Source organism: Topomyia yanbarensis, chromosome 3 (assembly GCF_030247195.1).
Source record: "Topomyia yanbarensis strain Yona2022 chromosome 3, ASM3024719v1, whole genome shotgun sequence".
NCBI lineage: Eukaryota > Metazoa > Arthropoda > Insecta > Diptera > Culicidae > Topomyia > Topomyia yanbarensis.
This window is the reverse complement of record NC_080672.1, coordinates 410483706-410498171: the sequence shown is the minus strand read 5'-3', so window position 1 is coordinate 410498171 and position 14466 is coordinate 410483706. Positions and strand designations below refer to the sequence as shown.

General features: G+C 41.9%; 1 protein-coding gene across 4 annotated transcripts in view; it reads left to right on the top strand.

Annotated features, from left to right (window-relative positions):
* LOC131693444 (mucin-5AC) overlaps positions 1–14466 on the top strand; it is a 390550-nt gene that overhangs the window by 354774 nt on the left and 21310 nt on the right. For 3 of the 4 annotated variants that reach the window (XM_058981254.1, XM_058981253.1, XM_058981255.1), the window contains one exon: positions 12110–14464. In XM_058981254.1, the coding sequence (XP_058837237.1) occupies positions 12110–14464 (2355 nt within the window). Of the gene's footprint in view, positions 1–11807; positions 11859–12109; positions 14465–14466 lie in introns of those variants that run through there. The other variant, XM_058981256.1, reaches the window with a different exon arrangement.

The window sequence follows — 14466 nt, the reverse complement described above, 5'->3', positions numbered from 1 at the left end:
AGCTTGTTAGAGTAATTAACATGACAAAGGTGAATATCTCAGAAGGATATTCCACTGGAATTGCTCTTCTAGACATCGAAAAAGCTTTCGTGAGTGTTTGGCACAAAGGATTAATTGTCAAAATGTGGGATTTAAAATTTTCAATTTGCTTAATAAAGATAATTAAAAATTATCTTACTAACCGTACCCTACTGGTATCTTATCAGAATTGTAAATCTAATAGGAGACCCGTTAAAGCAGGCGTCCCTCAAAGGTTAAGCGTCGCACCAATCCTATATAATATTTTTGCCTCTGATCTTTCCAATTAACTTTTCTGTGATGATACTATCATCTCTGTTACAGGTAGGAGCCTTCGAATTATCTTCAGTCGACTGAAACGAAGCTTTAATATTTCCAACGATTATCTGAAAAATGGAAAATTTCCACTAATGCGGCAAGAACACAATTGATTGTGTTTCCGCATACGCCTAGAGCTTCTTTTCTTAAACCAAATCATAATAATATAATTAAATTTATTGGTGGTCAGATCAAGTTAAATACTTGGGTTTGATTTACTTTTAAGAATCATATTGAAGGAATCCAAACAAAATGCAACAAATAAATAAAATGTTTATACCCTCTTATGAACAGAAATTCATGGCTCTGCCTAAAGAACAAACTATTAATTTATAAACAAATATTTAGATCGGCATTGCTATATGCAGTACCAATTTGGGCAAGTTGTTTTGCTATCAGGAAGAAAACGCTTCATATGCAGAACAAAATTCTGAAAATTAATTTGGAGCGGGAAGACGCAGAGACATAGAAACGTTAGAAATTATGACGAACAATATTATAAGCAAGGGGCGGTCATAGCATAGTTGGTAGATCAATTGTCTTGTACGCAGCTCACATGGGTTCAAGTCCCAAGCCGCACATAGGGTTAGAGATTTTTCTTAAGAGATTTTTCTAACACGAAGAGGCGAATAACCCTAAAGTTTAAACCTCTATAATCAAAATTAAATAAAAGTATGTATTGTTAGCAATTTTCGACAAAATCACAAATCACCAATTGCAACGATTATCTCTCTTTATGGTTTATAAATTAGTTTACAAGACACAACTCCGATAAATTCACGTATCTTATGGCTGGTGAAAAACGTCCTAGTAAAATGCACTCCCACAAAACTTCCGAATCTTAGACATCGAGACCCTGGCGCCAATAACCCTCGCTGGTGATCCACCCAACAGAACTTACCTTCTCTTGACCCGTTTGCGGGTAATCTAACTCTCAACTGTCGCTGCTTAGTTCATTTTGCAGCGTTATCGTTAGCCTTCCAATCATAACGGTTAGTAATAATTGGATTAGCTATTGCTTCGAGTTCGGCACCATGTGTACGGCCAAAGCACTATAGAAAACCTAATTAATTCCACAGGGGCAGCAGCACCCACCGCCGCCGCCTGGGGTGAAGTTCACTAACCGTATGCTAGGGCGGGACGCTTCGTGAGAACCGACGATCACAGCGTAAGGTGCGGTCCCTGAAATTCAACACGAAGTCTTCCACCTTTGCTGAACGGCGCTAGTGGCGCCGTCGATGTTATTGATGACGATGACGTCAGTCGTTCCCCGAGTCCACCACTGACAGTTGCAGTCGGTAATAATCTTATCAGAGAGGTGATTTTTTACATGCTGGAAGTCGTGCTCTCCGTCAATTTACTGCTTTCCTAAGCCTCCCCCCAGCAGGAACGGACACGACGGTAACGGCGATTGTAGGTACCTACTATTGAAAGTAAAAAAGCAAACAAAGTCTCTGCGGCGGCGATAGGCAGCACTGTGAATGCAAAACCAGACAGACAATTGAATCACGATTTTCACGTTTTCAGGCAAGTGAACCTGGTCGGGGTCTAACTAACTAGCTATAGGGACTGCACTATCGAGTCATACGGTTTCATTTTTTTTCTTCTGCTCGAAACCCACCCCATTGTTCTAATGATGATTGCTTGGCTATTTTTAGGTCGCGATCTCGCTGTAAACAAGTCTTGTTCGGCTTTTGTTTTCGCGGAGTAATAAATATGCAAAAAAGGGAAGCAGACCAGTACCATAAGCAGACGTGTACGAGGAGGAGATCATTATGGTGCAACGAGTGTCACATAAATTATGAGCTACTTTATTGGCAATGCATGCAGAGATCGATGATGACTTCGGTACGAAGTTTGACATTTGAACAAGTGATGCAAGTGCAAATGAATTTAAAAAATCTTGAGGACAAGACAATATCACCTCGCTCGCAAACACAATGCTATCCATGGTTGGAAAAGTTTTACAGCCCGGGATTAGACGTTCCGTCAATGACGAAGCATTATTCTTGACCCGTTAGTAATGACGTGCCATTCCATTAACGGATGCTGACATGTTGTGTATTTGTAAACAAGGCTCCTATAGTAATCAAATAAATTTAACGTTTAAGGTAGACTCTTTCGTAAAAACCTACCATAAATCTTGCGACAAAGCAGCCATACAACTCTCGTAAGATGACAAGGGACCGTGCTAAAATAAGTTCTATTATTCGGGGTTCGCATGAAAATTGATAATTGCTTATTAGGGCATTGCAAAAAATTTTTTTTTTTGAATTCTCAAAGGCCCCCCCTCTCATATTGTGACAAATGTCAAAGTAAGCTCAGATGCCAAATTTCACATCATTTGGACAATTTTAGACCCCCGCCCACTTCACTTAAAATTTTTTGAAATTGGTGCTATGGGAAAATATGGAGGAAAAATACATTAAATGCTATAACTTTTGAAGTAGCAATCAGAAAATTACAATTTATACCTCTTTTGAAAGGAAATAATCTAAGTATTTGAATGATGATATATTTGTTTCTTGAAAAATACGGGAAAGTGGGGTACTGGGTCATTTTGGCCCCAAAATCCCCTATTTTTAATGATTTTTCTGCTCCGTGATGCAAATCATACCTATTTTGTAGTTTTTCTAATGTAAAAAAATCTCAGAAATCGAACAGAACCCTTTTGAACTTAGTCCGAATAGGGGAAGTTGGGGTTAAATAGCCTTTTGACATTCATATTAAACTTCATCATTTTCTCGTGAATTTATCTCTATTATTCTTCACTCAATTTTCACAAACTATACCTTGTTGAACGTGGAAAATCCTTAGGATTATAACAAAAATAGTTTCGTTACCGGTAAAATTCAGGAACATCAAATTATCTGACATATAGTGTCGATTTCACATTTTTATCATAAAATCGCACATATTAACTCCATTTAACAACAAAATTCTTATTTAATTTACTACTTTTAGTGTAAAATATGCTTAGGAATCACGTGAGAAAAGTTTCATTCCTGGAAAAATAGGGGAAGTTGAGGTATTAGGACAAATAATGCAAAAAAACAGATTAGTAGATTAAATATCAAAAAGTTTGATATTTCTGAATTTTACCTTTAACGTTTTTATTTTTGTTTTATTCCTCAGAATTTTACACGTTCAATAAGTTACATTTTATGAAAATTGATTGAAGAATAATAGAGATATATGTATGAGAAAATGATAAAATTTAATATGACTGACAAAAAGCCCTATAACCCCAACTTCTCGTATTCGAACTAAGGTCAAAAGGGTTCCGTTCGATTTCTGAGATTTTTTCACATTAGAAAAACTACAAAATATGTATGATTTGCCTCACGGAGCAGAAAAGCATTAAAAATAGGGGATTTCGGGGCCAAAATGACCCAGTACCCCACTTTTCCGTATTTTTCAAGAAACAAATATATCTTCGTTCAAATGCTTAGATTATTTCCTTTCAAAAGAGGTATAAATTGTAATTTTCTGATTGCTACTTCAAAAGTTATAGCATTTAATGTATTTTTCCTCCATGTTTTCCCATAGTACCAATTTCAAAAAATTTCAAGCGAAGTGGGCGGGGGTCTAAAATTCAATAGTAATTCTTCAAAAGGGCGAATGAGACTTGTAAACATACTTATTTCGCTCATTATTCCGCCACTGAGTTGAATTTCATGAAAAATACACATGAATCAACATCTTTACCCTTGGTAGAATCATTTTCAAATGTTTTCTGTGTTGAAATGATAACAAATTAGGAGAAATCAGCAAAACAAAAGTTTGTTTACAAATCTTATTAGCCCTATTCAAATGTTGATATGGAATTGTCCAAATGATGTGAAATTTGGCATCTGAGCTTACTTTGACATTTGTCACAATATGAGAGGGGGGGCCTTTGAGAATTCAAAAAAAAAATTTTTTTGCAATGCCCTATTGCTTATTGGCGATCTAACGTCGGTAATGCAGGTGCTCAAAATGACGCTATGCTATGCAAACGTCAGTCTATCTTTAGAAATAAGAAACATGCAATTAAATTTGCGACACATTTGTTGTTGACGTTAAATTGTCAATAATGACAATATCAAGACCAGCTTAAAACTAGGACAAGCATTACTTTTGACCTGCTGCATGGATCGTCACCAAACTTTAAATGTCCTCCGATTGTAGGGCATGATTTTACGCGATATGTTTTATATATGGATTATACAGCGAGGTTTGTTCATAGTTAGGCATCTAAAATTTGAAAATCGTTATTTATTATTGCAATCCACCAGACCGCCAGTAATTTAAACTTGAACGTCATCTGCATATAATTGTATAAAGCAGTGCTTCAGCACGATAGGTAGATCATGGATGAAACAACAGAATAGCAATGGCCTAAGGACTGATCATTGTGGTACTCCAGACATCACAGCGGCACTTCTTGAATATTTATTCCCCTATGAAAGGTTGTTTTCAAAACCGTTCAATGAAGGACGTTCGTTGGACCAACGTTGAACGATGTCCAAATAACCGTTCAACAGACGTCCATCGTTGGATCTGTGTTGAATGATTTTGAAACAATGTTTAGGCTTCTCAATCTAAACACCAAAAATTTTTCGAAACGGGCACGGTTTTGAGGAATTCCACGAAGATCCGTCTGAAAATCTTTAAATTCGCGACCTTAGATTCCGATGAATCTTTACACGTTTCACCAGCATGGATGACTAAACATTTTCCACAGTCAATAAGATTATTTTGATTTAAGAGCATTTTTTTAAAAGGGCCTAAGAGTGTCTATATGTTGCGTCGGCGGTAAAACATGATGACGAGTTATGCTCTATCAACGATCATGCGGTAGACTTGGGTGGAAAGCCCAACTCGTCGCTGTTGTGCTGTCTTACAACAAGCGCTATTTAGCACTTTCCTAGAAAAATGATTTTTAAAGATTGAGATTGAATATTTTGAAATTTATAAATGTTAGAAGCTTTTCGGGGCAGGCAATCGATACTTCTATCTTTTCTGTAGTAATATTTCGATTTATGCGAAGATCGGTTGACTGTATTGACGGTTTTTGCTTAAAATGTAAACCAAAGTGTCATAAATATGTATTGATGATACAATATGTATGACATGTGCACAGAAGATTTCATATAAAAAAGAATCATAACTGATTCGTGAAATTATGCCTTATAGGTCACTATGCCCAATGATATACTGGTCTATGCGTCATACGTCATACGTCATAGAAATATCAGATTATAAAATGATGGTATTGGAACACAAAGTTTTCACAATTTTCCTCCTTTTTTCGGGAAAACAATAAATTAAAGTATATTTCATTAACAATTTAGAGATAAAATATATTAAACAAAGTTATTGTTGACCAGCGACTAGACGAAAAAATTATTCTTCTTGCATAATCCATCATTACATTTCATTCGTCATCGAGCACTCAGTCGAGATAGACGTCTTTTGTTGTCGGTCCGTACACGCTATAGCGACAAATAGTGCTAATCCGCATTCAAGGTTATTTCGCACACTCTACGCCTAGTCGAGTATTGTTCCCCTTCTTTTGTGTTTCTGTTTCTGAGTACCGTTAGCCGGTCAGTGACAAGTGAAGCAGTGTTCTTCTAGTAAGACGTCTGGATACCGTTACCTACATAAGTTAAGTATTAGTTTACGTTGCCCCTTCTTGGTTGTCTTACTAACGTGCACTGGGCAATAGGTCCGTGCAAAAATGAATTCCCCTGACGGCGGTTCATCTCAAGGTGAGATGGACGCCCAAGTAGCATTTCTAGTTTTATAGCACACTACAAGTGCAATCTAAGTTTTAAGGAAGGCTTCAGGAGTACTATAAAACCTTAATTGTTACAAGGGCGTCGAAACAAAATCGGCTCCCCGGCTCAAAGTATATGGTCAGTGGGGTCGTTTCCGATTCGAGTCTGAATTGCGAGGACCTGCTAAAATATGGGACTGACTGTTTCAATGACCCCATGCTTAAGCCAGTGAAGATCCTGGAGTACAAACGTTTGCATTCAGCATCAGTCGCAGCTGACGGGAAGAAAATATGCGTCAACTCAGACTCTTATCGGGTGATCTTCGGTTCGGGTTCGTCTACCTGTTCGCCTCTTTGTGCCGCGGGTTATGAACTGTACTAATTGCAAACAATTAGGACCCACAGTAGCAATAAAGCCCGTTGTGGGAAATGCGGTGGGAATCATGCAGATGATTCCTGTAGAAGAGATGTCGAAAAGTGTCTCTAGTGTGGGGGAAACCCACATGATCTCCCTTCATGTCCCGCGTACAAACAGCGCGAGGAGAATCTTAAGCGTTCCCTTCAGGGACGCTCTAAGCGGTCTTTTGCAGAAAGGCTTAAGATAGCTACGCCACCTGTCTCTACGAACATCTTTACCAACTTGTCTACTGACGAAGGCGACTGTGATGAACCCCAGGAGGGAACATCTTCTGCTGTGCCTAGAAGTAGTAGAAAAAGGAAGAACATTTCCTCCTCCAAGCTTCGTCGTAAAGGCCAGAAGCTTGGAAGAGGAAATGTCAAGCTTCGTCTCTTCATGGCCCCCCTAAAATAACTACTCAAGGATGTACTGGTGCAAAACCGAAGCAAGTCGCTCCCGGTCTTAGTAACCTGAGCTCAGAAAAGGAGTTCCCAGCACTTCCAGGAACATCTAAAACCCCAAGTGTTCCCATATCTCAGCCAGAGAAAGAAAACAGCGCTGGCTTAATAAATTTCTCTGACACTGTGGACCGTATTTTAACAGCTTTAAATATTTCTGACCCCCTTAAAAGCATCTTGATAAGCTTTCTCCCCGCTGTAAAAATAGTCTTGATGCAGTTCACTACGAAATGGCCCCTCCTTTCAGCGATTGTATCCTGCGATGGCTAATTCATCGAACGAGGTCAAGGATTTAATCACTGTTATACAGTGAAATTGCAGAAGCATTATCCCGAAAATCGATTCGTTTAAAATTTTACTAAATAATTTGAAATGCGATGCTTTTGCACTATGCGAGACATGGCTTACTTCAAAAATAGACCTACACTTCCATGATTTTAACATTATTCGCTTGGATCGAGAAGACTCTTACGGATGAGTACTTTTGGGGATCAAAAAGTGCTATTCTTTCAATCGAATCGACCTCCCCTCGACACCAGGTATTGAAGTTGTCGCTTGCCAAACCAGAATTAAAGGCAAAGACCTTTGCATTGCTTCCATCTGCATTCCCCCTAGAGCCTCAGTCAGCCACCGACGGCTTTGTGATATTGCGGAACTCCTCCCCGCACCGAGGTTGTTTTAAGTGACTTCAACTCCCACGGTACGGCATGGGGTTGCCTTCATGACGATAATCGATCTACCCTACTCCATGAGCTTTGCGACAACTTCAATATGACTATTTTGAATACGCGTGAAATGACACGGATTCCTGCCCCTTCAGCGCGACCGAGCGCCTTAGATCTGTCGCTCTGCTCGACATCGCTGCGGTTAGATTGCATGTGGAAGGTAGTCTCTGATCCCCACGGCAGCGACCATCTGCCAATCGCAATTAATATTGCTAACGGTTCAGGACAACCGAATACAATCAATGTTTCGTATGACCTCACACGAAATATTGATTGGAAGAGCTACGCGTCCGCGATATCCGACAAAATCGAGTGCACTCAAGGGCTTCCTCCGGAGGAAGAGTACGGGTTCCTGGCTGGCTTGATTCTCGATACCGCGATTCAAGCTCAGACTAAACGTGTACCGGACGCGAACTCACGCGGGCGTCCTCCCAATCCATAGTGGGACAAAGAGTGCTCAGACGTGTACGCGGAGAAGGCCGCTGCATATAAGACCTTCCGGGACGACGGGCTGCTAGCTAGGTACCGACAGTACGCGATGGTGGAAACGCGCATGAAGAGTTTGATAAAAGCCAAAAAACGTAGCTACTGGCGCCGGTTCGTCGATGGACTAATGAGAGAAACATCGATGAGCACTCTGGACCTTGGACAATTTGTCTGATTGGGCCCTCCAGCCGGGTATCGAGTTCTCCACGGAGAAAACTGAGCTAGTCGTATTTTCAAGGAAGCGTGAACCAGCGCAGCTACAGCTTCAATTAATGGGTCAAACTATTGCTCAGGTTTCAACTTTCAAATATCTCGTGGTCTGGTTCGACTCTGAAGGAACCTGGGGATGCCACATTAGATATCTGAAACAGAAGTGCCAGCAAAGGATCAACTTTCTCCGTACAATAATCGGAACATGGTGGGGTGCCCACCCAGCCGACCTGATCAGGCTCTACCAAACAACGATATTATCGGTGAATGAGTACGGGAGTTTCTGTTTCCGCTCCGCTGCAAACATACATTTCATCAAACTAGAGCGAATCCAATATTGTTGTTTGCGTATTGCTTTGGGTTGCATGCACTCAACACATACGATGAGTCTAGAAGTTCTGACGGGCGTCCTTCCGCTGAAAAATCGATTTTGGGAACTCTCATTTCGATTGCTCATCCGATGCGATATCTTGAGCCCGTTAGTAATTGCAAATTTCGAAAGGCTTGTCGAGCTCAATTCTCAAACCCGATTTATGTCCTTATATTTCGATTATATGGCGCAAAATATCAATCCTTCTTCATACTATCCCAAACGTGTCAATCTCCTTCATGCTTTTGATTCAACTGTATTCTTCGACACATCCATGAAAGACGACATTCGTGGAATCCCGAATCACATACGTCCGCAAGTGATCCCAAGGCTCTTTCATAGTAAATTTCGAGTAGTCGACTGCAACAAGATGTTTTACACCGACGGGTCAAACCTCGACGGCTCCACTGGCTTCGGTATATTCAATCAAAACATCAGTTTACGTCGCAGAACTTGTTGCTATTCAGTAAACCCTTGGGATCTTTGATACTTTGCCCACCGATTATACTTTATTGTCTCGGATAGCCTCAGCTCAATAGAGGCTTTCCGTTCAATGAAACCTAGAAAGCACATTTCATATTTTCTGGGGAAAATCTGGGAGCGCCTGCGTGCTTTGTCTGTAAGATCGTACAAGATTACCTTAGTTTGGGTTCCCTCGCATTCCTCCGTTCTAGATAATGAAGAAGCGGACTCTTTAGCTAAGGCGGGCGCTTTACAAGGAGATATATGTGAAAGACCAATTAGCTTAAGCGAATTTTTCAGTATTACTCATCAGAGAACCTTCGAGAGTTGGCAAACTTCATGGAGCAATGGTGAACTGGGATACATTCGATAATCCTTAAGGTATCAACGAAACCTTGGTTCAAGGGGATAGATGTGGGTCGAGATTTTATTCGCGTGATGTGTCGGCTCATGTCCAATCACTACACGCTGGACGCTCATCTCCGGCGTATTGGGCTCGTGGATACCGGTATCTGCGCTTGTGGCGACGGTTATCACGAGATCGATCATTTTCTGGGCATGCGCCGAGTACTGTTCTGCCAGATCTCAACTATTCGATTCCATTCGGGCCCGAGGAAGATCACCCAATGTCCCGGTTCGAGGTGTACTAGCAAGCCGCGATCCCCCTACATGTCCCTTATATACACGTTCCTAAAAACCATCAATATCCAACTTTAACTGCCCCTATCATCTCTTATCATTCCCAGAAGTGTCCTCTTCCGCCTATCGTACCCCAACGATGGTCTGATTTGACTCCAAGACGAGACAAAACATCTGTCGAATGACCAACAACACGAGACCTACACTACAACATCACACGCGCAACGCGGTGTGTTGCCGATCCGCATCTGAGCCGTACTACGAAATCGTCTGGATGAACCCCTGCCGGCTCGAGGAAGACCGCCCGGCGTCCCAATACATGATGCATCCATCCGAATCTGTAATCCTGGCCGTTGATTCCCGATGCCGGAAACCGAAAGTTTATATCTCCCCCCTGTCAGCTTTGTCCACCTTCTCTCCCCTGTCTCCGATACACAGATGTAGGACTTCACCCCCTCCCGTTGAATATCTTCCCAAAATTTAGGTGCCCCCTATCTTCTAGTTTTAGTTGATCAATATTTAATCTCGTTAAGAAATGATCAACAGTACCAACAGTAATAGCCCTAATTAATCCCCCCCCCAATCTTAATAAAATTGAACCACTCCTGGTTAACAAGCTTGTAAAATGTTCCCCTTAGTTAACATTTAATTGCTCCAACAATCTCCCTTCTAAAAATCATAAAGTGCATTGCTATACAAAGAACACACAAAATGACCCCCCCCCCCTAATCTTACGAATATTATATTATCCCTTCTTGTATATGTATAAGTTAGCTGTAAAATTCCTTTAGTTTCATTATATAAAAACAAAATTATATTAAATGTGTAACCTCCTAGTTTTAAGCAATTCAAAATGTAAAACAAAGAAAAAATGGCACCTTTAAGCTAACGCAAACGTGCCTTATCAAATAAACGAATTGAATAAAAAAATAAAACCCGATGAATATGACAATAAAACATTTGTTCTTCGTGCTGATATGGCTGCCGAAAATTGGTAACTGGATTTGAATTCTTCTTGCGAATTGTAGATTCTCAACCCTCATAATAATTCAAAAGTCATCATTTACTCAGACTTGACCATGCGTATTCCCCAAGCGCATTAAATCCCAGTGGATTAGTTTTCTAGTTGGTCAAATAAACACTAAACAAAGAAATTAGTTTGCTCAGTTTAAAGAAATGTCAGCTCGATTGGCATCAACCGGCGGATACGTGTTCGCTTGTAATGCTATCAAATCAAAGAACATTTAAAACTACATACGACAAAATATATGCAATTCTGAATATAATAGAATGAAGATTACTTTATTATTTTCAATATATTAAGATCGGAAAAATTAGTTGCAGAACTAAGGGGAAAAGATAGCACTGTCGATGAATAGGTGATAAGAGACGCGGACGAAAATAGCTGACCACCGCATGTTTCTCCGGAATCCTCGTTTTCTAGAGATAAAAACTATTGGTATCCCTACATCACTACGACTAATTTAAAACTTATTAACTGTACTACAAGTAACATGCGCGCAACGTATGTGCAAAACACGCACTCTTTTAAAAGAATGTGTCAAAACTTAACTACCCTCAATCATGCAATACGTTCGGCACTGTACTTAAAAATGATGGACAGTGTTCTTCAAGCAACAATTCGGAGCCGTCGCTTTAATCACGACCGAAGACAATGCACCTGCGCCAAACAATGACAGCGGAGAGACTCCTTTCCAAAAAATACACTCCAAAATCGGCTGTGGAATCCATTTATGCCAAGCACCACTATTAGCACCTCTCGAATAAATGGCATCTAATTATTATTGACTGCAACAGCACATACGTACGTACGAACGTACATAGATTGAACAGATCGCCGGTCCATCACGATACGACCGAGCCGGTGAAGTGCGAAATTGCGCACTCATGCAAATAAAACACCCTGAGCTTCGGTGGAAATCCCCGACCGCCCAGTCGATGCTGACGGAGCATGCAGTACGGAGTACGAAGCAACGCACTCCACGGCACAGGTGTGAGTAGAATTTTTGAATGCTCATTCCTACGCTGATTAGTTGTGCGATTATCGGCAATCGATTAGCTCATTTCGGGAGCTATTCGTGTCCGTTGTATGGCCGATACCGAGTGACAATGACATCCAATGTGTTGGAATGAAAAATAATTATTTTTTATCAGTATAGCTGTCTGGCATTGACATTTCAGTCGTCAATTTGATTTGACGTTGAATAACTATTCTAACTCACAATTTTCCTTATTTCCTTTCAGAATCCACCACGACAGCACCGACGAGTTCAACGCCGACGAAACGTCGCTCGGTAAACCGCGACAACAAGCTGATGTCGGTTCTGCAAGCTCGCCGAACGGCCCTGTCCAGGGACCGCTGGCAGAAGGAGTACATTCCAGCTTCGTCCCTGAAACTGCACCGGCACAGCATTCCAACGGTGAACCTGATAGAAGACAGCAGTACTCCGGAATCCAACCTAATTATTCCACCGGGAACTAGGGCGGATGAGTTTCTCGATACCGACGAATCCATCCACGGGATGTACGTTGTGAATCCCCGGAACGGGAAGGTAGCTACGTCACAAGTGAAACTGGTCAAGGAAACTGGGAACTATGTTGCCCAGCATGGCAATAAGAGTGAGGATAGTACCAAACTTACGTCAACGAAGCAGTTAGCGGTTCGGGGTTCGTATTATGAGCCTAGGGGAAAGCGAACACGTGATCGGAAAACGTTCTCGACGTCTACGGAACGATCCATAGATGATAGCGAACTGGTTCCTTATCAGTTTTTCGGACAGAAACTTATTCCGACCAGTAGGAACGTGGACTCCAGAAACCAGGTAGTCAGTCCCAAGGGAACTCGTTTGAACAAATTGAAAGAGGACTCGTTGGAGGTTTTAGAAGTTGCAGTTCCAAAGACTTCCACAGAAAAGAATAAGTTTTGGCAAAGTCGCTTGGCCTATCAGTCTCGAAATATAGTAGCATTCAATAGTTATTTGAGACGTTCCAAAGATGGGATGTATGGTTTTACTCCGGTGCAAACGACGACCGCTACATCAATAGCCGGTTCCGCTGATAGTTCCGTTCATTCGGATTCACTGACGAACTCAATGATTGCGTTGAGTAACCTCTCGGAAGGAGCGATTGATCAAAAGCAAGTCTTTTCAAGGAGTGCAAATTTTACTTCTTTGAACAAGACTGAAAGGATCCCTCCGAGTTCGACTACTAGTACTACTACTACTACTACAACAACTACTACAACTACTACTACGGCGTCTCCAACCACATCATCAACTACGCAGAGTATTCCTGCTAATCACAAACCGGACGATGAACTGCCGGGACTGTTTAGCCCAACCGGACAGGCAGCGATCTCTAAGCTAATTATTAACTACCCGGATGATGCCACACCAGAAGATTTGTACCACGCGAATAGCTACCAACCCGCAGCAGAATCTGTGCCGATTCCAGCTTCAACAGAAACGGAGTTTGTTTCAGAAACAACTCAACCGATCCTTGAAGAATTGGAAAATCACAGGAATATGGTCTCCATTCCGGATATCAATCACATCTTTCAAAATCTGTCGACTGGTTCTACTTCGACAACGACGGAGCTGGTTGTCCCCATCAAACGCATATCCGATTCTGACGCCGAAGCAACGCACCCTAGCACTGAAACTTACGTACCTGCAATGACAACCACATCCCGCACCGAACCGACATCGGCAGTATCCACCACCTTCTTAAAGACTGAATCTTCGAGCACTACGAGCACAACCGAAATCATGATGACTTCCACCAGGGCGCCCGTTCCTCGCACACCGCCTCGTTCATCAACCAGCTCTTCAACGACGACTATCACTTCCTCGGTGGAGATCACAACGCTCCCCGACGGGGAAACTTTCCCCGAAATAATCTACCAAACCAACGAGATCCACACAACGCAAAAGTCGCCCAACGTTACAGACTTCAACTTGACCCTTTCCCATGTATTACCAAAGTTGACACAGGACCCCATCCCTCAGTCTCGCATACCCACCATAATAGAGTTCCCGTCCCCGTCACAAGTAGACGTTGGTGGCGCAACGAAAAAACCGACCATCGCCTTCGAGGGTGTCCTTTTACAGCACAACAGCGATGTGGTGATCGAAATGCGCAAGATGAACACGGCGACGTTCATTCTGGCCGGACTGGGAATGCTACCGATCGTGATCATCATTCTGTACGTGATCAAGGCAGCGGTTTGCAAGCGTGAAAATAAGGTCTCGCATGATCTGGAACGGTACATACCCGATGGACAGCCACCGATCAGTCCGGTGGTGCGGTTGGAGCAGTCCGATACTTCTAGCGTGGCAGATGAGTCGATCATTTCCGATCGGGATTTTAACCGGAAGAATCTACGATTCAAAAGTCTGCTGGGGGAAGGAAATTTCGGACAGGTTTGGAAGGCGGAGGCGGATGATTTGGCAGGTCACTTCGGGAGTACGAGGATTGTTGCGGTGAAGACGGAGCGTAGCGATAACGGTCACGGAGATCTGAAAACGGAGGCGGAGATAATGCGGAAGCTTGGGTCTCATCCGAATGTGGTTACGCTGCTGGGAGCGTGTTTGGAGCAAGGT